The 26187-nt window shown below is 38.0% G+C and overlaps 1 protein-coding gene across 1 annotated transcript in view; it reads left to right on the forward strand.

Annotated features, from left to right (window-relative positions):
- CADM2 (cell adhesion molecule 2) overlaps positions 1 to 26187 on the forward strand; it is a 574383-nt gene that overhangs the window by 405904 nt on the left and 142292 nt on the right. Inside the window, exon 2 of the mRNA XM_058829687.1 lies at positions 5252 to 5401. Within this exon, the coding sequence (XP_058685670.1) occupies positions 5252 to 5401 (150 nt within the window). The remainder of the gene's footprint in view (positions 1 to 5251; positions 5402 to 26187) is intronic.

A 26187-nucleotide genomic window follows, 5' to 3' on the forward strand; every position in this document is an offset into this window, starting at 1 on the left:
GTTTTTAGGGTCTGGTTCTGTTAAAACCAATATTCAAAATCAGACTGTTTTGAAAAATAATTTGCTCAATTTTGTTGTTTTTTTTTTATTTCCTTTGCTAAACCTTAGCATTTTGATGGGCTCTGGTTTTGGTTGACACCATGCTTTGGAGGTATCAAATAAAAAGCCCATGGCTTTGTGGTTCCATGCAAGACTGAAAAAGATAAATCTCTGCTACAGAACTGTTGACCCTAATTTTTCCCCTCTTGCATGCTGATAAACTTAATTTATCTTGTGGGGACGATGGTCAGCCAGGCTCTCAAATGTGGATCCAGTGTGGCAAAACATTGATAATTCACTGTTGTCCCTCTCAGCTCCTTTCCAGACCATCCCCTCTACCCAAAACCATTTATTTTTGTGGTTTTCTGATACTCAGTGACATTAGTAGGGAAAGCTTGCTGCACTGATACTGTGAAATGCTCTTAATTTGTGACATAACTGTTTACTTTACCAAAAGAGACCTTTGCAGAAACAAAAGTAAAGAGAAGATTATGTTTTCTCACTGCTTACAGCCACCCAGTCACATTTATAATTAGCCTGGTAAGTTGATTAGAATGTATCACCTAAGCATCAAGTGGAAGTGTTGAACTCATTAAAGAGCTTACATTTTGTAATTGCAAAAAGTAAAAAAAAAAAAAATCACCCCCCCCAACAAAACAAAAAGCAAAGCCACAAAATCAAGCAAAAAACCTAACCCAAACATAAACAAAAAACCATGAGATGAACTCACATGATGAATGGTTGCAAACTGGACCAAATAATGATAATTATTCTACACAGACTTGTTACATACTGAGATAAAAATCACTGTTATATGTAAAAGCAGTTTAGCCATGATTTCTGGGTGGAAAAAAAAAAAAAAAAAAAGTCTTTCTTGACAGGAAACAGCTTGTGGCTAATGAGATATGAGCATTGGTCCTCCACAAAGCATTGCAGGAACAAACTGTGGTAGAATATACTTAACCATAGCTCCATCTAGTCCAAAAAGTTGAAATAATGTTGCTAACAAAGCTTCTAAACTGAGTAGAGGGGCTGGGATACGACAGGATGGCAATGATGTCTTGATGCAGCCGCCTTTCTTCAGTAATATCATTGCTTGTTGTAATTTACCTTTGCATGACCTTGTAATGTTTTCCTTTTCAGATGCAAGGGAGTTAATAATGTGGGCCATCAGTATTATTTTTTCCTTTTTTAACTCTTTATTAGTGTACTTCATACAGTCAGTAAAATAGTTTGCCCTCCCTCTAGATTTGATTTTGGAACAGAATGTAATTTTATATATTGTAGTGAATACATATATATATATATATATATATATATATATATATATGTGTGTGTGTGTGTGTGTGTTTGACTGTGTTTGACTGACTTGACCTGCTGGTGGAGGTTAGAAATGTCATTTATTCCCAGCCTTTTGTTGGGAGGAAATCAAGTAAGCTGAATGGGTAGCCCTGTCTGTAGGATGGTCAACATCTGAGTCATAATCATTATCTCAATTATACCTGTCAGTCACCTCAGTTAATAGTAAAGTAGGAAATAAATTGTACTGAACTTACCTAAATGTGTTCAGTGCAGTGAAATATAGGGATGTATAAACAGGAGCTACAGGAGGAGGACTGGAAGGATGTCTGAGGAAAAATACCATCCCCATGGTAAACCTTCAGTCACCCCTGTCTCTGACCCTGGTCCTTTTAAGGGACTCTTGTAAGTGTGCAAACAAGAACACCAAAAACTGGCAGAGAAGTGGCATCACCTTTGTATTTCTGCCTTCTGTGACTGCAGGGCTTCCAGGTCTGGGCTGCACACTTCAGAAAGGACACATGGCAGAGGGCACAGAGAAGAGCCACAGACTAATTAAAGGATTAGAAAAATGTGATTTCTGCAGATAGACTTAGGAGCTCAATTTATTTAGATTATCAAAAAGAAGGTTAACGGGTGATATGATCACAATCTCTAAGTGCCTACAAGAGAAATTTGATAAGAAAGGGCTCTTCAGAGCAGGGGAAAAGGTACAAGAGGCAGTGGAAGCTGGGTGCTACAGTGAGACGAATTCAGAGCAGAAGTAAATTTTGTGTTTTGTTTGAAGAGTGATGACTGTTGCTCTCCAAAATAAGTTACTAAAGAGGCCACTAAACTTTCCATTACTGAACTTGTTAAGTGAAGGTGGAATGCTTTTGTTAGAGGACATTAACAGAAACAAGGCCTCTCCCACAAAATATTGTCAGACCCTCAAGAACCAGAAGGAATCTTCAGTGGCATAAATCACTTATTTGGCACTTTTACTGCAGTGTAAATGATGCAGGTGCAGATGCTTTCTTTAGTGTTCACCTGTTTCATATAGGGCTTTACAACCTTCTCCCATCCTTCCAGCCCTACTTCAGTATCCCAAGTTAGATGCAAACAGTAAAATAAATCCCATTAGTTTTTCTTTGTCTTAGTTTTCCAATCACTTGCTAATAATTTTTGTCTTCATTCAGAGGTGTGCAGTACCCATTCATTTGGACTTGCTTTACGTAGTTTTCTTTGTCCTGCAAAGGCACCCTTCTCTCTACTCAGGCTACTTTCCTTCCTATTAAATCTTCTCTCATTTTCCCTCTACCTTTTCTCCAGTCCAAACTTCCCCTGAAGCTCTGTGCATCTTCCCCAGAACCGTAAAGATTCTCTGTTGGCAAGAGATGAGTATTTTGGTCTTATTTTTATATTCTACATTAATTCTTGTTTCCAAATCATCAGCAAGCACTAGGGTGGCCAGAGGAAAGAAAATTCTTCTGACCTATTGAGGTTATGACTATTAGTTTCCATTTATATGGTTGATCAGAATAGTTTAGTTCCTGACCAGAGATGAGTCTGTAACTTGGCAATCCTTAATAAATGATGGAGTGCATGTAGACTGACACCTTCATGATAAGAGCTGTAATATCAGACACAGAATACAGGGTAATTATGGGGAGATCTCCTAGACTGTGTTAATCGGGTCCTAAATCATTACAGCAGGTTCTTCATTAAACTACCTCCCATTCCAATGCTTTAATGCAAGTGGCAGATTTCACTGTGCTAATCTCTGGCACTAGGTTCTGGCTAATGCTTCTTGTAGGCAAAAAGTGTTCCAGCCCACATAGCCTCCCATTCACAGATCATACTTTAGAAGGTTATTTCTTTGGTAAGTGCCCTGTAATTTTGTGGAAGTAATAACAGGCTGTGTGCATTTTTCTGGATTTAAAAAATTCTAATTTAAATGGTAAGCAATTTATGCAGTATCTTGAGGTTCCTTGACACATTGGAATTGAAAGAGGAGAAATGGAAGGAAATGACAAATCTTTTCTGCTTTTCTTTTTTTTTTTTTTTCCTATCCTTGTTTATGATTTTTGTCTCGTCATATATTTCTCAATGTGTGGTTTTCAAGAAGCAGGGTTTGATTAATGAAGTGTCAGATGCAGAGGTTGTCATGAGAATTTTGGCATTTATTATTTGCAGCATTTAAATTAGCTATGGTATTTTTAGTATTCCTTCTTTTTAATTTACTATATCTGTTATCCTGTTGATAGTAAATACCCTCTTAGAGTAAATACCAGTTCATGGTAAATCTTGATCTTTAGACAGCTGTAGTTGATATTTATAGAAAAATTATACCAGTTATTCAGCTCTGCAATTTGGTGGAAATATTTTATTTATTTCACTGATGTGGGTGATTTTGTTCCATGTCTAAGGCCATCGGGATTATTTTACATAGGGAAATCAAAATCTGGCTAGAAATATGTTTTGGCAATATCAGGAGGTCAAATAGAAATTCAGTTTTTAACCTTTTATTTAATACTTCCTTACTGTGGTCATCTGCAAACCTGTATCCTAGAGAATAGATTTTCATATTATCATGCTTTTGCACAGAAGACATGCCTCAGTTTAACTTAGTTGGGAACAAGTCTGATGAGAGCCACTAAAATAGGATGTTTCTCTGAAGGTTTTATGCTGGATTTGTGATTCTGTGTTGTATCATTAATGGATATTGTATATATTATTTCCTTGATGTGCTTGTGACACGTCCGTGAGCTCATTCCCTCCTGTAGGACTGTAGAGAGGTTTTTAATTTCTGACACATCCCACTTTAGTGTCAATCTTGGCATTATACTTCTTATGCAAGCACCTCTACCTACTCTTCAGTGCTTCTTTTAATAGAATCTGTATAAAAGGAGGAGAAGAAAGAAGCTTATATTTCATTTGGAGTATTAGGTTTTCTTTCTTTTGCAGTGTACCCTTAAATATAATATATCTCCCAGATGATAATCATATGTTCAGTGATGTGTCTTGCTTATTACTGAAGATTTTTTTTCTTTCCCCACCCATGTTAAAAAACACTTCCATGTTTTTTTCTGTGCTCCCTTCTTGCAGTCCTGTTTGTCAGAATGTGTTGTGCTGTTTGACAAGGGGTGTGCTATCCTCACACTGCATAAACACTTTAGCCTTACTGTGCCGCTGGAAATGCCTCTGACTCGAGAACCTGACTGCTGCTGCTCCTGCATTCTGTAGGGGCATTTGGAAATCTTCCCAGTGACTTTTCAGCAAGCACTTAATGTGATTCATAATGCTCTGGGATAGAATCACAGATGTGAAAGCGACCTACTACATCATCCCTTCCATTTTCATATGAGATCAGGTTATATTCCCCCAACAGCACATGCATCAAGTGTTAGATTCACACTACGTTTGCTCTCCAACAACTTTCCAAGCCTGACACAGAAAGCATCATCCTGAGAGGCCTTTAAAATGTATAAAAAAGAAACAAGGAGTCAAGGTTGCCCCATCCCTCTGTGCTAAAAACTCTGTGGATTTTTATGTTCTGCTTTCAGTGATGTTTTCAGCAATGGTTTAACTGCATTGCCTGCGCTGAGTTGTCTTTGGTATGTCTGAGGAGACAAAACTGCTGAGTATTTCTTTGGAACTAAATAGTATGACTTACAGAGGGGGGAAAAAGAGGGGGGAAACCCTTATTTCTGAATTCATCTAGCTGTTTCTCAGATACAAGGAATAAATTATAAATGCAGTTTTTGAAAATTTATTGTACTACCTTTCTTTGGTCAGACTAGATCACTTTGAATTCCGGGTCTATCATTTGTGGGAAGCTGCTGCAATAAACTCAATCCTTCCATTTAAATATTTTCTTTTTTTTTTTTTCTCTCTCTTATTCTTTTCCTTTCTGCATCCCTTCCCTCCTCAGGCAGCCAAGGGCAGTTCCCACTCACACAGAACGTCACAGTTGTTGAAGGGGGAACAGCAAATTTGACCTGCAGGGTCGATCAAAATGATAACACCTCCCTCCAGTGGTCAAATCCAGCTCAACAGACACTGTACTTCGATGACAAAAAAGGTAAGTTGTATCTGAACTCAAGCTTCTGCATTGGTTTTTATAAGAAATAAATGTTTAAAACCATTTCTCTTTAATATTCTGATGTATTTCCAATATATTCTAGAAACAGATGTCTTCCATTATAATAGTATATATGTATGTATATATATATGTATATATATGTTTATTTATTTATTTATTTATTTTTTACTGGGGTTCATTGAAAATACTGTCTTGCCCATTATATTATATTTCAATTATTAAATAAAAATAATAGGATTTCAAAGGCGCATTATAAAATAATTTGGAAAACATTGCTGCAAAAAATCTTGGAAGAGCATTTATGAGTGGCAAGAGAAGCAGTGGCCCATAAAACTTGTGACTCGTTTTTGTTAGTGTGTATGCATAAACATATATTCTGTATATTTTGACATTTAAATACGTGATCCCACAGTTTGCCACTAGTGTACAGCAGTCTGGTTGTCGGTGCAATGCACAGTTGCTGTGGTAGCTGTTCTTAACAGCTAATAAAAATGCTTGGATTTTATGTCCTGATTTTTCCAATGTTTACATGCACAGATATTTTACATTTTAGTAAAATTAGAGAAGAAAAAAAAAGACCAGGAAATATCCATTCCTTACAAAGACATGGACATTATTTTACAGTGGTACATATTTGTAGACATCAGTTTGAACTGAATAAGCATTGCATTTTACATAATAGAACATTAACATAAAGATTGCAGTAGATTCTGTAAAGAAATTAAAATGAGGAGTAATAAATTCATTGCTTGGCTTTAAAAAATGTAAAAGCTTTGGTGTTGATTTCAGTGGTACAAAAGTTCAAGAGTTATACTTAATTCTGGTGCTTGAATTTCTTTTGAAAGGTGCTACATACTCTAGAACATATTTTAACAAGTGCAGTTATTACTCTGCTCAAAATTAAAGAACTGCTGTCCAAATGCTTTGCTGAATGATTACAAGAGTTTAAAACACCTTGTAGGCTTTGTGGATCTGTGCACTTCAATAAAAGAGAATCTAAAACCTATCATTTTATACCTGCAGAAGCTGCAATCAAAATATGTTTTTTTTACTATTAATATAATAGCTGAATAGAATCTCTTGATGGTGTTGAAGTGGTTCCTTTCTCTTTTATCTAATTTCCTGTAGCGTGTAATCATTTGATTTGCAATTTCTTTGAAATCATAAGTACCTTTTGAATGTAGGATTGAAGATGAGAGGTTTATGAGGTGCAAACTTTCCAGCTGTAAGTCCTGTGCTGTCACCTTTGCCCACATGCACCCCTTTATTTCAGCTGTAATCATTAGTGATTTGGGGTGGGTAAGTAATGTCTGCAAAACTAAAAGCAGAGAGACCTGGTCTGTTGATACATCAATACTCAGAAAATCTATATCTTTTATAGAATAAATGGCATTTTAAAGGGTGCTGAGAAAGACGTGTGAGGACTGCAAATACATTAATTTCAGCATTGTAGCCATTTTGGTGTGAATTGAATTTTCTGTGTGCTTTAGCAAAATCTCTACTTTTACAATAAATAATTGAAGATTGTATTACCCTTTAATATAATTAATTAAAGCAACAGAATCTGAATTGCATGCAGAGTACTAAGTACTAGAAGCAATTTATATTCCCCACAGGAAATAAGTGTGTAAATTTAAGGGACCGCAGTCTTTATTGAACTTTTAGCTTGTCCCAAGACTTGAAGGAGTATTTGATGATTAATTTTATGGAGGAATTACTCTGCATCTATTACACATGAAAATGTCTTCATGTGGTGAAGAAAAACTTCACATCCTTTAGTTGGAGATATTAACTCTTATGTTAGCAGCAGTTTGCACTCTGTGTGATATTTCCAGCCTCAAGTATACTGAGGGGAATGAGCAGTACATCCAATTCCTGCATGGAAAGCGTTCTGCCACTTCTGAAAGTGAAGTTACAGCTTTCACTGGCAATTTTTCCTGTTTGTATATGTATGGGTTCCTATAAGTAAGAAAGATATTTCCTTCACATGCTTTTGATGTTTGCATTATTGAACCAAAGTGGAGAGAGAGATATTTATTAGTGGTTTTGTCAGGAAATGATGGCAAGTGAAACTTTAAAGGCTTCCCCTTTTTTTCTCTCCTCATTTCCCACTTCTCCCAGCCAGGCATACAATTTGGCTATAAAAAAGCAGATTTCTGCTAGAACCAGTCATTGCATTTAATTTATTGACAGCAGTGCCTCTGCCAGAGTCTATTCAAACCTGTCTCTTATTGTTAGCCAAAACCAACCTCCAGGTCTTACTTATCCTTCCAACACCATGAGCATTGCTTTTATATAGCTGTGTTTCTCAAACCCTGAAAATTAATGGAAGCTTGAGTAGCTATAGAGTTATGTCCTGTGTAGAAAACAGAAGCTTAGACCAGCAGCATCACCAGCAGCCTTTTATATCCATCAGAGCTGAGTAACTCTGGGTGTTGCCATGTTCAGAAATAAATCAAATTTGCCTGCTTTGAACTTTAATTCCCCTCAACAGGTTCTTTTCTATTTATATGAATGGCATGCGTAGGAGTGAGAGTGCATTTCTTTCAATGAAACCAATTAAAGAAACCTTTTTATTTTTGATAGCTATATGTTTTAATAATTATGAAAGAGTCAGATAGTAAAATGAAGGAACACATGTAAGTGTCAAAAGAGGATTGACAGTACAGCAGAATATGAGGGAGGTGAGAGCTGTTGATATATATAATAATTAAGGTTAGAAAAGGCCTTTAAGATCATCAAGTCCAACCACTGACCTTAGGACCACCACCATATGGCAGGACATGAGCCAAAAATAGAGGAAATTGTCCATGCAGTGAAAAGCTCTCCCCTGCTGCATTCTCCTTGGTGAGTCCCCTTCTGTTCTCATGCTTCTTTCTCAAGCAAGTTGGTTCCCCTGTCTTGCAAAGCCATTTTCTGACCAAAATAGAACTTCTTGTGAAAAAGGAAAAAAGAATCGGTCACCTGGAAGAGATGTGCCCTTCAAATTCCTATGCCTTTCCACAAGGGGTTAATTATGTGTCTCCAGTTTATTAAAAATTGATGACATGTAAGTAATGAAAATCACATTAATGTAATTTTGCATTCTTCTGAGCTGTGATGCAATCATTGACATTGAAGTTAGGAGTCAGTCTTCCTTTTCTGTTCTAGATATTCCAAAGTACAGAAGGGCAATGAGCCAGACACACTAATACCAAAACCACATTATTAAAATTACTCTTTGTCTTCCCCTCACATACTGCTATGACCACCTCTTTCTAAGACCAGGTTTTTCCCAGTTAGGAGGATTGTGTGGCTGGTAAAGAACACTTCCACCCCCAACCTTCACATCAGTTTAATATTTATTTATTTATTATTTATGAAGGAGACAAGAACTCTTTTTAACTTGGGACATTTCTGGCACTTGGCCTATACAGACTTAAAATGATATAGACAAAAAAATGAGGAGAGTCTTGTTTCAGAAAAAGTAACACTGAATTTAGAGAATGTGAAATCACAGTTCAGAGCTTTTTTCCTAGGTCTTCATCACTTGCAGTACATCTACTTTGTTTTCATTGTAAATGTAGGCCTAAAATAGGTTTGATTCGTTGTGGTGATGGGAATATGGAGGAGAAAGAAGTCTTATTCTCCTACAGGAAATTAAGTTATAGCTTTATTACTTTATTATCTAACCAAGGTGGAGCTGTTGCTTCCCTTCAAAGCTTTCTTTGACAGTCCAAAATATATTAAGATCCAAAATAACTTTGTCTTCATTATTACTCTAACACAGAGTAGCTAAAATGTATGAAAATAGAAATGTTTGATCTGGTGGACTTGGTCTCACTGATGACCTGTCTCCTTGCTGTCCTTTTTGCTACTTCTGTCTTTTTCTGGTTCCTCTACCTCAGAGATTCAAGAGCAATGCATATAAATTATATTTTTAATTTTTTCCCTTTCATTTAAAACATTAAATCTTTACCAGTCAGTAAAAAATACTGTACTGAATAAGTGGATACATGCTCCTAAATGTTAATAAGCTTAACAACCTTACCTTGGTCTCCCACCCCTTGCTCTCCCAAGAGAATTTTAAAGATTGTGTCTTCCCAAAAATAAGAATTCACAACTCACCCTGAGGAAGCTCAGATTCTCCGGAAACAAATGCAAATTGTGTGCTGCACTTGAAATGAGTCTTTCCCCACACAATTTTCAATTAAAATGAATAATTGCCATAGAAACCTCTGTATCACTTTATGCACCCAAGTACCTATAATTGCATAGCTGCCTTTGGAAGAAGCACAATGTGCAACAGTGTAGAACTGGCGGATATTATTTTAAATTAATATAGGTTATTTTAGTTTATCTTCCCTGGTGCCACTTCTTAAGGATTTTGAGAGGGCAATAAATGCAGAGAGACATAAATATGAATGCAGAGCTATAAGAAAAAGGTCATAGCATGGAAACACAGAGATATTTGATAAAGAGAAGACTGAAAAGAACCTTTATGCAACTTAGTATAGCAGCCATCTTCTCATATTCCCATTCAGCAGGGAATATAGATAAATATGGAGCAGGATATTGAGTTATAAAGGAGGAGTGTACAACTGAACAATGGCTGTGGATATCAAAGGTGTTTAATCTCCTCAGTATAAATTTGTGCAATTGGACTATCAAAAGGAAGAGAATCTGGACCTGGTGTGTACATACCCAACAGTTTTGCTCAGTCAGGCAAGTGCAAGTGTAAAATACCAGCTCTCCACCTTAACAGGGAGGTTTGCAGGTCTGCTGATGGTAAAACAAGGGTGTGTTGACACTGACCATGATAAGTTTGCCGCAAAGCGACACAGATTTTGATGAGACATGTGCCTGATGCTAATCATAGGTTGGTACATGTCCCCTATGCTTTTATCAAGTAATAGCACTTTCATGTCTTACTGAAAAATTAGAAAGGATCTTCCAGCCTCAGAATTATTCATCCCTCAGCAGCAGAATATGTTTCTTTAGATGACCTTTGATTTTTCACGTGTAAGAGTGCTTGGCATTTACGTAGCTCCCTATCATCTCGAAGGCTTTCAGAGATAGCGGTGCACAAGGCACGGGCTGTGAGAGGGCACTGCTCTTGAAAAGCTCTCCAGAGCTTCCCTGATAGGCACAGTGCCTCGGGTGGGGACATGTTTGGGGACAGCAGCAGCCCAGGAGGTTCAGCATTTGCGCCCTCTCAGGGGTGTCAATATCGAGTTGGAGTGAGTTTAGAGAGTTTAGGCCGTGTCTCTAATCAAACCATCGTGGCTGTTGGGATGGCCAGCTGTGCTATCAGCTCCATGAAAACAACTCCTGACCTTTTTCTTTCTCAATAGAAAGATATGTAGAGGGAGACTGAAATTCCCAGTGTGCAAGGCACGGGATTTTAATTCCAGTGCCATGTATGTCAGTTTAGAAGGATTCATCAGTGCAGAGAATTTTTTTGCTCTAACACTAAAATGGTGATTGATTTGCCATCCGAAAGGCTGGTCCTTTCAGGTAGGAAAATCCTGTCTTTTTGATGTTATGGATACAGAACTCCATCTCAGTTAGCTGTATTTATCCTTTGACTTGTTTTGTGGCAGCCAGGCTTCGGCTATTGAATTTAAGTATAAACCAAATCTACACCATTCTCTGGTGATTCAGCCTCAGATTCTAATCTGCATAAACAAGCAGAGGTACTCATGAGTTACAAAAATAATTTGAGGATATTTCTGACTGGGGAGAAATGGTGAACTTCCCTCTTGTAGACATGTAATGATTCTAGTAAGCAGTTGAATTTAAGATGTAGGTGAGCATGTAGACGAAAGGAATAAGCTTGTACAAAACATGAGTCAGAGAACCAAGGAAAATAATTTCTTTTTGCAGTAGAAAGTAGAACATACACGGTTTAAATTATTTATGCAAGACAGGGAGGCAGACAAGCTGCATTGTTGGGAGGACAGAGAGCATTAGCATTTAGGTAATGTGAAATCGAGTAGCAGTGATGAATGGACTTATGTCTCCACCTTCACATGCTCTGTTTCCTGTTATATAATTGAGTGGAGATGGTATCAGACAGGAGATGATGACCAAGCTTAACCCCATCCTAGGGTACACATATGAATTAGAGATTCACTGTTACCTAGGGTTTAATAGACCCTTTCAAGCAGAGAGTACCTTGTAGTCGAGCTATGAAGTAGCATGAGAACCAATGGGAAAAATGCAAGAAAACTGTACAGATAATTATTGAAGGATCATTTTACAGCCAGGTAAGTTTGGGAGAAGTTATACAGAAGGATGGGATTTCATTTTATCTTCTTTTTTTCTCCCTGACCTGAATAGCAATAGTTTCTAAATGCTTTATAATATTTAGGAAGTTTCTATCATTCAACAAAAACTTGTATGAGGTAGAAATATGATTTTCATGAGCTTTCCATAAAGATCTTTTGGAGCAGTCCTTCCAAGGTATGTAGTTGAGTTCATTTTTCTGTCAGTCAGATGTGTTGATTTCACAACTCTGCCAGACAAATATCAGTAGCTGTCTGGCCAGCTCTTATCTTTCCTGGAGACCCACAGTATGACATACAGGAACAGATAACCTGGGTTAAGTTATTCAGCTGCAATTTTGTTCCTTACTAATGGGTTCTTGCTCTCACTCACTCCCCTGAAACGGGGTGGGGGAGAAAATCAGAAGGGCAAACCAAGAAAAACTTACAGTTCAAGGTTAAGGGAGTTTAATAAGTGAAGGAAATAGGAATAAAAATTTCCAGGTAATGGAAAGGCAGTCACTCACTCTGTCCCATCAGCAGTGTGATGCACCAGCCAGTCTCCAAGCAACCCTCTTTGAGGAAAACAACTCTCAAGGTTTTTATTGCTGTATTTTATGGAACATTTCATGGTCAGATTGGGCCAGCAGTCCTGGCTGGGTACCTTCCCAACCTCTTGACCACCCCCAGCCTTCTCACTGTGGGTGCAGAGTGAGAAACAGAGAAGGCCTTGACACTGCTCAGCGATATTCAGTGCACTGATTTGTTTTTCACACTGCTTAGGTCACAAACCTAAACCACAGCACCATACGGGCTGCTATGAAGAGCATTAATTCCATCCCTACCAAACCCAGTACAGCTTCCCTCTGGGTCATGGGTAGGAAACAAGCTTAAATCATTTTGGATGGTAGCTCCTTATTGCTCCAGGGAAGGAAAGAAGCTGTCTTAGAGCTTTTGGGATCAAGTGTCTCACTTTAACCTTAAACCCCGTGGTTTCAAAACAGGTTGCCACTTTGGAAACCTGGAGTGCTTGTGTTCATGCATCTTAGAAAAGATAACATGATAAAAGGGACCAGGAGTCTGTTAAAATATCTTGACAGTTATTGCCTGCATGAATATGAAAAGTACATTTTAAAAATGTATTACAATGCATTAGAATATTATTTCATTGCAATAAATTAGTAGAACTACTCCCACTTACAGAATTTATTTTTCCATTTCTTAGCAGAATTAAGGGAGTAAATGGCCATATTGTAGAGATGGTTAGAAAGTGTAGGAGTTTGCATTATATTGTGCTGAACTGTGGGTATATGCAGAAATTGAGTTTACCAGCACTTAAGCTAAATGGAGAATGAAGCTGATACATTGGAATATGATGAATTGAAGCAGTAGTTGTGATGACACTGCTAAGATTACTCTGTAATGAAGTTTCATGATACTCAGGCTGCTGGCTATTTTTGTTTTAAATGGCAAAGAATCACAAGTGAGAACTCTTTTTTTTTTGGGGGCGGAGGGGGGTGTGGTGGGGGCGGCAAAGTTGAAAACAGGTGCAAAGAGAAATCTCATGTATCTGCCCTCTCTGCACCAGTTGTTTACGTGGGTGAGCCAGACTTCCTGGGATTTCTGAAGAGAATGGGGCTGTTACATTAAATTCTGAACCCACTGGGGTTTTTTCAGACAACTCTTAGAGGAAATGATAGTGAGGAACAATTTGAGTGCAGAGAAGGGCGAGTGGGACGAGACACTTGCGATGGTGAGCGGTAGATCCTGGAGCAGTGGAGCTCAGCTCGTGAAGGTAGGCAGAAAAAAGGCATTTTGTTATTAATCAGGAACAAAGTGAGCACCATTCCTTAGGGAAGGTGAAGGTTATTTTGTTGGAGAAACTAGGTGACAGGCAAGAGTGCTGATTGTTCTATCACAGCGTATTCAGTACAGCGGAGTCATAGGAATGAGAGTCACCAGACAGGCCAGAACCTGAATGTTTTGTCATATAAGTGATTGTTAAACCCAAGAAAACTCAACAGAGAGTAGAAAGAACTGACTTTCCTAAGGATAACTGATATTTGCAGCTCTTGTGAAAATTACGCTTCTCTGAGGAAAACTGCAGCACTGGAAAATGTCAAAGTGCAAATATTTAGAAACAGCATATCAGTATATAAATTAATAGCATTAGGATAAAAGCGTAAGAATATTTATGATTAAAAGGGAAAGACAATCATGGAACATTCAGATATTCCCCAGACACAAATGTGTGATGTTGGATAAAGGAATAAGAAAAATCCACACCACAAGCCTAGACATGACTTTGCATCTGGAGGACAAAACTCTTCGAAGGGCAAAGTATAAACCCCTGAAAACATGACAGTATCTGCGTGGCACAGTGCCATGAGGGGACATCTGAGCTAGCTGAGATCTTGCAGACAGGTCTGTCCAGATTCCACAGGGCTTCTCCAAGCAAATTAGATCAGCTGAAAAGAACATTTTTAGGATGGCTTACAGACATGGATGTAGCTTAACACATTTAAAATTTAAGATTCTGCGCCACTCTGGGTAGTGGTGCTGGAAGCAGTCAATCAAAAGCTGACTTTGAAACAGGAACTGAAATGAAATGCAATATAATCTCAGCAGCCCTACACTAACAGCAGGTGGTACAGCCACTGCCATTCCAGCTGCTTTTAGAAGGGTTAACGTGGAGATTAACTATCAGTCAGTAAATGCTGGAGGAATAAAAACACAGCAGGTCAAGGAGAAATGTAGTTCAGAAGAGCGATTCAACAACATATTTTTAGAGAATTACCCAAGTGGATGGAAAAGAACTCCAAAGGATATGACTGAAGGACATTGACTGCCAGGTAGGAAAATAGTAATGGGAAAGGAAAAGCCTCTCCTATCAGCATGATTTCAGAATTCCCACTCTGCCTTGCCTAGGCCTGAGACAGCTGGATTGATTCCAAACCCGCCCCAGAACCCGGTTTGATAACAGAGTTGTACCTGTCGGCTCCAGCCCTGTGCCCTCTGAAATTACAGCCTCTCTGAGGAGATGGAGGCTTGCCAGACTGTGGAAACATTTCCATCTTGCTCAGGCAAATAGGGTAGAGACGTCCCAGAGATGTTCTGTCCCCACAACGTCGAATTAGCAGGGTTTGGGAGTCTGTTGGCTCAGGGAGATAAATCCTCTCCGAGTTAGAGCTGGCTGGAACACAGAGAGGATGAACATCTCTGTAGCAGGCTTGCCTCTGCACACTTAGCAAAGGTCTCTTTTCACTGGGTGTGTTAAATATATGTATAATATCCCCGCAGAAACAAATTTGTAAAAGGTATGTACTAAATCTAAGTGAAATTTTTGAATGCCTCCTGTGTATTAGATTCACACCTGATCACATAAATAGAAATTTTGCTATATTGCCAAAAATAGAATACGATATTTAAATTTCCGTCAGCAGTGGGAAATGAATGAAAGACAATTTTTACCAAATCTAACATCAGATGTTAGGAAGCCAATCCAAAAGCCAGATGAGTAGCTTACAGGAGGATCCCAATATTAAGGTCAGGCAAACTGAGGATTTTAATATATCCAAATATTTAAATAAAGGCAATAAATGTGTGCTTTCCTAGTGCCTGGATGTGCCTAAAAATAATACTGTTTTCAATTTCTGAGGTGGAAGGATGGGATCTACCATTATTAGAAGTGCTCACCTTTCCTCTCCCTTTCTGGTAGAAACTTATTTAAGGAACATGATTGTTTCAGCACAGAAATTGTAACAAATCATTGTGTCCTGGATCTTTAAGGATCTGTGTGCAGAAAAGTAATTGCTGATGAGCTGCTGATATGGGGTGAAAATCCTCAATACCTCAGTGAGAGACTCTGCGATGTTCTGCTGTGAGCCAAAGAAAATAACTTTAAATTTAACTGAAACGAGAACTGAATCAACCTGAATGAGATTACTTTCAGAGGCATGTTCTCTGGGTAAAAGGAGCTTGAGGAAACTCAAAGAAGACCAAAAGGCAATTGTGTAAAGGAGAAGAGGAAAAAAACAAACCAACAAACCAGTAGCACATAGAGTTTAATCTCATGGTAACAGACATAAAAAATAAAATAATTAAAATGCCTGTAACGGTTAATCTACAGTAACTAACAGGTAATTATTGATATTTGTATACTCATTGTCAAATATCAGTAAGTTTTCTGTATGCTGTTTAGATAACATAAAATAATTAGAAAACTGGGTAGAAAAATTAGGCTTCTGAAATTCTGAAATAAAACCAAGATGTAAGATAAGTGGATAGACAGTAACAGAAGCATTTGAAAGAAAAAATGCAGATGAAAATTTCCATCGTGGAGTCTGAGATGGTAAAAAGCAGTTCTTGTATGTGACAGTTGTATTAATTCTGGAGCAGCATCCCAAGTGCCTTCTAATTCACTGAGATACATCCAAAGTGTTGGAACAACCATTATCTTTTCCTTCCTTGAGCCTCAGCTTAGCTTTGGAAGCAAAGGCCCATTGATCAATCTGATCAAACATTTTAAGTGTAACCTGTCATAAGCTATTATTATTTTATTTCTATCTGTAGGTCTATTGTCCAGCAGCAGTCTGAGAGAATAATAATGCCATGCAATTACACTGACAGCCCAAGAGTATGTTAGATGGAAGCAAAGCAACTTAAGTAGACTTTCTCATTATCTAAAATAGCATTTAGAAGCAAAAAATACAAAACCATCTTGCTAGATGGTTCTTCCCATAAGAGTTACCTGGTCATGATTTAGTTTATTCCAGGAAACAAAACAAAAGCTTAGTTTATAAAATGTACAATACAATGTACAGCCTTAGCACATGTGTATTTATTAATTTTTCTTTGTACAGGACATGTTTCCTCTCCTGACATTCTTCAGATTTTTTCAGAAGATTTTTTTTTTTTTTTCCTAAAAATAAAGCAGATGTCATTTGTGTCTTCCACAAATTAAATTATCAGGAGTCTCAGTGCAAGTCTCATTCTATTTTAATACCATGGTTGTGGTGCTTATTAGGAGAGAGGTGAAAACTTGTCTGCATTGAACTATGTTCAGAAAATGCACCAAACTTGATCAGACTTACATGATATGGATGCAGAGAATTAGTACTTATATTAATTGTAAACAATAAGATAAGAGCAGGCAAGACTCATTCAAAGGAAGAAAAATTCCCAATGACTTGCGAATCGATTCATAGCATGTGATTGTCGGAAGAGTACCCTGAAATCCTTCTTGCCTCAGTTACAGAGACAGTAAGCTGTGTCAGCCACTACAACAGCAGAAAAGAAACAGTGGCACTGTTTACACTGGAATCAGTTTTGGGTTTGCGTGCTGTTTGAGCAATTGAGTGGTGAGCAAGCTTTAAAAATGTTATTATGTTATTAAAAATACATATGAATAATTCAATCTCTTAATTGTCAAAGGTTGCTAAGGAGAATCAGAACAGTCACATTCCATTTCTTTTAACAGCATGATAGAAAGTTTTTGTACACAATTAATGCAATGCTTATCTGAAAATGAGAGATATGGTCTGAGAAGTAAAGAATTGCCTCTGTTGAGTTGAACCATGGGGAATTTCTGGAAGATTTACAATTGTATTGGCTCATTGCTTAATCGGATGGCAGAAAGATGTTCTCAGTATGTATTCCTTTCTTTAATGAAAGAGATGATTAACCCATGCCAAATGCTATCTTTAAAGACTTTTTTTTTTCCTCCAGCTACCTAGCAAAATTATATTTAATCCATCTACAGATGCACAGCATGTTCTGCTGATGTAGTTGATAAGAGACATTTTTGATAATTTTTAATTCTTGAAGGATAAATGTTTATCTCAGTCACATCTTGTGAGAAAAGCAGAAGAGACATGAAGGACTCTGTACAGCTGAGCTCTTGGCTGGTCTAGTAGCAGCACTTTCAAATGCTCCTGTCTCCAGTTGTCTGCCCTGCCCCACTGCCAGATGTTATTTAATGGCATTGTGAAAGCAGCAGCAGAAGGGAATTTGCTCTTTGCCAGCTCGTTTCTATCTGATTTTGTTCCTTTGTTCTGATTCTGTTATGGGAGTGGTAATTGCTAGTGCTGGGAATAGAATCCAAGGCTGTTTCTTAAACCACCATTACTAATTCCATCAAAGCACTTACGCCACAACTCAGACTGCTGCAGAATAGCTCTGCTCTGCAATCCTCTGCTCTGCCTGGGGAACTCTCCTGACAGTTATGATCCACTGGAAAAGTAGAAATGTCAACTTAAAAAGTCAGACTTGTATCTGCATTAGTCAGAGCTTTCTTAGCAACTGACTCACATGCGGAATTTTCTCTCTGTGCAGATAAGCCAGGATTCTGAATGGGTATTTTTTTCTGACCTGTTGAAGGCTTCAGTTTCCTCTGATTAGCATAAAAACATTTTCTTATCATTTTCTTCCTCAGTGCCTTGATGCTGCCTGGTCAATGTTTTGAATTTTAAATGGCTGTTTCCCCGTGCAGGAGCATCTGTCGGGGTGGGCTGGGTGGTGGGGCAAGGAAAGGGGAGGGCTTGATCCTTTTTTTGTTTATTCCAGTGTTCCAGCTTCATACTGGAATTATTCTTGCACTCATTCTTGGTGGGAAGAGCTAAGGCAAGTAGGAGCCTGGGAATCATGCAAGATGCTGTTCCTCTCAGTCAGGAGGCTGAGCACCACCTGAGGTGTTCTTGTTAAAATACCTGTGTCAGCCTCTATTCATTAGTTCTTGGTGAAATGCTGGAGAAACCTGGTGGGTGCCAGCTCCTTCTATCTGACAAGGATCCTTCCTGCGTGTTTTCCAGATAAATTGGTTGCTCACCCCTTACAGCAAGAAATTGTTCTAAACAAAGTATCAAGGCTTCACGTGAATGACACCTGCCTGATCTTTCATTCTGAATTAACTTCTGGAAAAGACTATGAAAAGACAAGACTTTTGACAGTGAAGGACGGAAAGTATTTGAAGAAAAGCATGAGACCACTGTACCCACGCTTTCTGTGGCATCCTTAGTCATCAAAACACCTTTGTCTTTCATAGCTGTGGATTGATGCTTAGCAAGCTTCTTTGCTGAAGCTTTTGAGTGTTAATAAGAGAAACTTCACATATCTTTTAAAGCTATTTTCCTTCAGAACTTAACTGCAGTGAGATCTGGACTTGCTGTTTTGCAGGAAATATCACCATTTTAGTATTCTTCTCTTCAAAATGCAGCATTAAGTATCAAACTTGATCAGGGGAGAGGAGAGGCATTGCCTGATATAAACACAGTTACCTTTTAAAAATAATTTTTAAAGGTTTATTTCAGTTCACCTTTATAGGTATGGAATGTAAACTTGTTCTGAAATGAAAATCTCAATCTATTATCTATTATAAACCCTGTGTTCAGCACAAAAACAAAACACAGCCCTATTCCAGCCACTATTAAGAAAGATAATTCCACCCCAGCCAAAACCAGCACACCTTTCTAGCATCATAATTTATTTTTTTTTAATAGAAAGTAGTTTTAGAAGAAAGTTTTAAAATAGGAAGTAGAAAATAAGGCATTACCACATCAATTAATTAGTGATTTTTTCAATGGATAAGATGGCTTTGTCAATGTGGGCTTTTTGTTAGTTTTGTGTGAAACACATCAGCCTATCTGCACAGATCACTGATAAAGCACCATGCCTTTAATTGGCTCTGCTCAAGAGCCTCCAATTGAAAACAAAATGTAATGTAGGGTTTGGCTTTATTGCCTCTCCTGCCCAGAACAAGTGTGATAGATTGGAACCATGGAGAGATCCACTTCACAAATCAGGCTCATACATGTAAGGTTTGACCTAAAACTGAATTTCAGTCTCTTGGGAAATACGAGTGAGGGATAAACCTTGGCACTCCAGAGCAAACACCACCAGCACAAACTCCTTCTTAGGATGACTCCTCCCCACAAGTATTACCTTAGTGTCAGAACAAACATCCCTTGCTCACAGAGGGGAGATCAGGAGCTGTGAGCTCGTTCCCTGCTCCATCACAGACCCGCTCAGGGCTAAGGCACATGTGGGTGCCTGGCTGCAGGAAGTGAAGGGGCAGCATTGCAAGGTAACGTGCTGCTAAACAGCATTATTTCGTGTTGTGGAAAGTTCAACTAGTAGGATAACTGCATATTCTGGTTTCTTTTTTGTGTCAGTTTCTGGTGGGATTTGTTCCTAGGAGAAGCAGAAGCAGAAAAGATGTCTCCTGCTTTCTCTCTGGGGCATCCTGAGGGTTTTATGCTAATTTTCAGAAAGCGAGCAGCCTCAATGGGGACAGAAGAAAGGCATATTTACAGGTCCTTTAAACATTTTTTGTCTTCCTTGCTTATTAATAATTGTGCACACCCATCTTCTAAGACAGGAGGGGAAAAAAGCAAGATGTGTCTTTGTTTTGATGCCCTGCTCTTTTGCTGAACTCTTCAACTCCCGAGGAAATGAAAACTATGATATGAAACAAGTCGTGGCTTTGTGTAAAATAACCCACTTCTGTAGTGAGTTAGACTTTTAAAATCCAGCTGGGTTTGAGTGTTGAAGTTATCAAGGACGTGCATACTTTTACCCATGCATAGATGAAAGTGTGCCAAGCAGAAAGAGGTGTTTTACCCACTGGTGCCAGCTGCATCCTTGCTTTATTACTCACATTGTTCTCCATCTGACTGTATTGCAGTTAAGGTGATGTAAGAAAAGTTGGGGTTTTTTTTCCAAACCCATTTCTCCCTGTTCTGTCTTTGCTCCTGGAGCCAGAGTTCATCATCCTGGGATGATGCAGGGCCGCATCAGCACACAATGCAGAGGCTCCCGACGACAGCTGTAAACGCTTTCCCATCATGTTATGTTTGAACCACTTCTTTTGAGAGCCTATAGAGGAATTCAGAAAAGTTAATGCAACTCAGGTCAGCTTGTGCTATTTCCAAGGTTTTTAAGCCTGGATGAGCTTGGACTCATCCTCCAGATCGATGTGTCCTAAAGTCTATATCATTGCTTTTTCAAAAATGAGAGGATTTACTGTCCAAAAAATGTCAGCCTTACCGCTGAAAGCTTTAAGAGGTGCAGTTCATCCGTGTTTAACAAAATCTGCTGGCAATGATGATGTCAAATTGTAATGAGGTAAGTTAAGGGGTCTGTGCAATCTATCAATGCACTGCAGCTTCCTGAGAGGATGGATTTCACAATGGTCAGTAATAAGCTCACTTTGCTGAAAAAAAACCCCAAACCCCACACCCTTATTAATATAGATTTTCTCTTTCAGATTGTGACAGAATCTTCCCTTTTCTCCTAAGACAGTCAAACAGCCTACATCTGTGTTTATGCTTTCAGACATGGGAGAGAGTGGCAAAGGAAAAGATCAAATGGCAGTGATATGTAAATTTCCTTATTCATTTTATGTGCTTTGTATCAATTTTGAAGAAACACATTCCAGCAGTCATATTTTGTAGCAAATTCCTTCCCTTCTTTTATCTACAACAATAAATGGGGTTTCTTTTACATCAAACTGATCAAGGCACAGTGGATCAGAACTGTCCTTCAAGTTGTTATAGAGGCGATAAGGATTAATTTCTTATTTTAAAATGTGCAAATTACTCTCCTTGTCTGAGAGCAGTATGTCACCCAACCATCTCCCCATTACCAGGGTTTAACTTATGATAAAAAGGGCCTTGCATCTCACTGTACAGGCATGACATGAAGGAGACCCATTAGTAAAGATTTAATAGGCCTGGAATAGAGGGTAATAGAAATTGAATTGATGTAATTTATGTGGTACTGAAGACAATACGATCTGAGAACCTTCAGAGGTTTTCCTTTCCTCAGTGGCTAGAAATGATCAGGTATTTTCAAGTCATGTTCCTGCAAGGGGTGTACTGTCAGTGTGGTTTTCTCAGACTTGTTCTGGAATTTTGTGAGTGTGCATTTAATCTGAAGTGCTGGAAGGAAAACCATTTTTAGCTGGTGTTCCTAGTGAGTTGCACCGTATGATTACACCATCATTTAACTCACATCTTCTTCTTCTAAATGCTCCCTCCTTCATATGTTGTCCAGTTCCAATCTGTTTTAAAGTAAGTATGAGTATCAAATATCTATAAATTCACGGGTATTAGGATCATGAAAAAACATGATCTAAATATATTCTTCCACTGCAAGAAAGGCAGGTAGAATTTTTTTTTCTTCTCCACTTGAAGAGGCAGAGACTGACCAGGCAGCTGAGAGAAGAGAATGAGGCAGCTCTAGACCAGGAGGGTATGTCCCAATTCTTTCTTATCCAGCAGGAAAAGATGGAGAAAAAACCTGAGAATTTGTGTAAAAGGGGAAAAGTAATATAAACAGGACAGATGTGAATTCTTGGGTTTTCATATTTCTGAGGCTCTTTGCTGAAGAATTGACCAAGAAAACCACAAAGAGCTATTTCTTTAAAAACCTTGTGTGTTCAAGAAATTAAAATATAATCTATCATGCCCAGCAGCTAATAGGCAGGTTTTGTCTGTGACAGACCAAATAATGACACAGAGCAGCAGATATAACTCTGTCCTCTGCAGTGACTTTAACTTGGTTATGTAACTGCAATTTTAAATGTAGAGAAGTTCTGCAGCAGGCTGCTGAAGTCTATAATATACAAATATGAAAATGCTCTTTTTACTGGAGCTCTGCTGGAACCTTATTCATCTGCTGTTGAAGAGAATATAAACAAGTGCTCCCTGCAAGACAGTGTTTGTTTCCAAGATAAAGAAGAGTTTAACATCTTGACTTTCATTCTGAAATTTTAAGCAGTTTCAGGGCAGACTAGGAAAAAAAGGATCCATTAAATATCCATGTTAATGATTTAAACTGTCTCTGAAAGTAAAATGGATATTTTGACAATGTAAGGCGGAGAATTCTTTTAAAAAAGAACTACAGTTAAAAGAATGTGTAAGTAATAAGGATTTCACCAACTGCTAAAAATTCCTTGGGGATAAAATAGGAAATCAGAACCACTGAACAGACTAACTCACTATTTTATGCTTAAAAACAATTAAAACCTACCTTAGCCATGTCACTAATACCAGATTGAGATTGAATACCAGGCTTCAGACATCGCTTTTTGATGTGCCCTACACAAGAAACAGGTATATATTTTTAATTTTTATTATTATTATTTTCTTTTTTAATTAGCATAGGAGGTGGGAACTTAAAAGCATTAAATGAATTATGGGAAACTTATCTTCTCAGCTGAGGATATTATCTTTTGTGAGATTAAAATAACAAACCAAATCTGATAGTTTGCTTTGGATCTGTGCCACACTTGGCTGTGATCTCATGTTTCATGGGACAGACTTTTATTTGATCATTGCACAAATGGGAGCTTTGTGATAGTTTTTAGGAGGAGGATGGTGATGATGATGATGATAATGTTGGAGATTTACTAGGAAGAATTTTGAAAGCCTATAGGGCTCACCAATTTAAAACCCAATTTGGTTTTAAATGATTATTCCAGAATAAAGGTGCTGGAAGTTGAGTATTTTGGATGAGATTGACATTACTGGGACCCTGACTGTGACCCTTCCTACAGCATTTACAAGGTGCAATTTTAGTTAAATAGAAAGCTTTAAAAATACTTCAGAATCTGTGAAGACCTATTTTTGTCTGATTTTTTTTTTCCCCTATAAATTCGAGACGGTGATACAAAAGATGTACAGCTACATTGGGAAAATTGAAGGGCCTCGCTCTCACTGCAGACAGACCCACTTCACTATTCACCACCAAGACCTTCTATAAGTAAAGAATTCCTGGCAGTTAGCTATACTTTAAATGGTGCTTGACATCAGGAATTGAGTTTTGCTTCCTAATCCTAAAACAAATGGGCTCCCAGATGATAATTACTTGCCCCAGGCGCTGAGTTTCAAAGATAGGATGGAAAACCAGGAGTCCCTGCCTTGTAAGTACCCTGTTACACAAGGTATTCTCCCAAATACTTGTCAAATATTAGTTTATGGAAGTAATTGATATAACAATAGCAGTGCATTGTTTTTGATGGATGAATCATATTTGTTTATATGCTAGACCTAGGAATTACTTATAAAGTTTGTGTATTAAGGCCCTCTTTTTCACAGGCAGTTTAACACAGCATGTCAGTCCTTTTGTCTTTTGAGGTAATGACTTGAATCTTATTCTCTAAGTGTCATCCAGAGAATAATTATCTTTGTGTAACTATTCAAAAACAGAGTTCGGTTGATTTCTTTTAACTTGACAGCCATGTTTCTTTGGTTCAATAAATGTTATCAGGCATTCTTTGGCTGCTCCTATTGCATCAACTTTAATTAGTTTTTGATTGCTGTTAATTTCACAGCTTTTTCTCCTTAATAAATTGCATCAAAAATGCTTGAGTTTTTTGTTACATCAAGTTTAATTAGTTTTGTGCTTTGCTTACTCTATTTTGCTTGCTCTTTTTAAAGAAACTCCCCCACAGCTTCTCCCACTGAATGTACCTGACTCACTGATTCTGATGTTGATGATTAAAGGAGATTTTAGAACCTCTGAACACTGAACCTGCCTCTCTCCAGAACTCTCATGATGAAAACTCAGATGAGAGCTCTGCTGTCTCACCAGGTTGTTCTGGTGGCTGTGGTGTGTCACAGAAAGGTCACCAAAGGGCTTTGCAGTGACATTCTCACAGCATGCCAGCAAGCAGAATCCTTGGGTTCCTGATCTCAGCAAACTCATGCTGTAAACTTCCAGTTGTTTATTCTAAACAGCTCAGAAGGAAAGCAATGCCATCAAGCTGAAGCACTCAAGTGAACTGCTTCACTAACTTGTGCCACTGATAGGTTTGTGCTATAATCCTTTAATTACCATCAGGTGCTTTTGGAAGACCAGGTTTGGTGGGACCAAGAGGGATATTTCATGAGAACTATCAACTCCCATCCTAACGTTCCAGTCCTAAGGAATTTAAGTTCAAATGCTCAGACTTGGAATTAGACTCTTGGCACTCTCTAGTTTTTCTAACTCATCACTTTATGGGTAAAGTTTAGTTCTCACCAAGCTCAAACTCATTTTAAAGATTGTCTTTTTAATCCCACATCATCTGGAAGTCTCTGTACTCCTCGTTGCTCTCTTAATTTTTGCCCGGTTTCACTGAAGATTTCTGTAGGACTCAAGATTTTAAGTAGTGAGTGTCCAAATGGTCCTCAAAAAACATCAGGAGGTCAGATTTCAGTACTCCGCTTCTTTAGGCTGCTTTCTGTAGAAGAAGGTGGGGATTTGAAAGAGAAAAGGGAGTCAGAAGCCATATCTGGGAAGAAAAATTTGGAATTAAGAAGGAACAGAGATGCCTTCAAAGGAGATCAGAAGAACATCTAAAAGAGCGCTATCAGAAAGGAAAAAAAAACTCATCTTAAATCACTTTAGGTATCAGTATCAGAATGACTTCTTGGTAAGACACTGTGAGGACAGAAACTGGCTGAGAGGAAACTGATAATTACAGAAAAATTATTTTTATGCCTAAAGTACTGGGTTAGGAGTCATGAAATGTGGTGTTGATATCTCTTTCAATCACAGTTTTCTTAACTAGCCTTTGGTAAATAAGATGGACTATCATCCGTCTTAGGATGGATGGAAGTATTCATGTCTAACCTTTTTTACTTTTAATGAAGACAATAGGCATGTTTAGCCTTATATTTGCAGCATTTTTCTGCCTCAAACATGAATAAGCATTAAAATGAATCCTACTTTGATGATTCAATATTCAATGCCATCTTCCATCTAAAAGTTTCTAAATTTGCATTTCTAATTACACAGGAAATATCCTTGACCATCAGATAAAAGACTTTGAGGGCTTTGATAGCTTCCTTAAGAAAAATTTTTTCGGTTTTCAGTAACAAGTGCTCTTTGCATCTGTCCCATATAAAATTGTGGTCTAGAGAAAATGAATGTGCAGGATTTTTCAGAAGGTTTTTCTTGTGGATGGGGATTTGACAGAGAGTGAGGAGCCCTTGCCTCCATGGTGAGGGTTTTGTTTTGTCAAATAAGCACTTTTCAAAATATTGCCAATCAGTCTCTTTCAGCTTCTGTATGTAGGAGGATTTAAATGTCCCTTCTTTCTCTGCTTTGCCTCATATACTCCCTACACCTTTGAGGGCAGGGTAACTTCATCTCTGTTCACTCTAAATTAAAGATGTGGGTTTAGGTATTGTGTAACCACCAGAGCAAGTAGTAATTGTTCTCCTTGCAGCTGCCTCTGAGACTTCTCTGTGTTACTCAAGTGGAAAGTGTGTAAATATATGGACTAACCCACAGCAAATGTGATAATTTGGGTTATCTTCCATATGAAGGTTCTTTCAGAGTTTCTGTAGTTTCAGAGAGGATAGCTTCTTTATTTCACATATGAGGCTTTGCAAGTAAGCTTTTCCCCTTGTGCATTTATGAGTTTCCATCTCAGTCTTTCCCTTAGCAACATCACGTATAAAATTATCGCCAGTGTTTAAATTGCTGACTTATTCTGAACAATGCCAACAATGCCAATAATATTTAAATTCTAGA

This window comes from Poecile atricapillus, chromosome 1, assembly GCF_030490865.1.
Source record: "Poecile atricapillus isolate bPoeAtr1 chromosome 1, bPoeAtr1.hap1, whole genome shotgun sequence".
Taxonomy (NCBI): Eukaryota; Metazoa; Chordata; class Aves; order Passeriformes; family Paridae; genus Poecile; species Poecile atricapillus.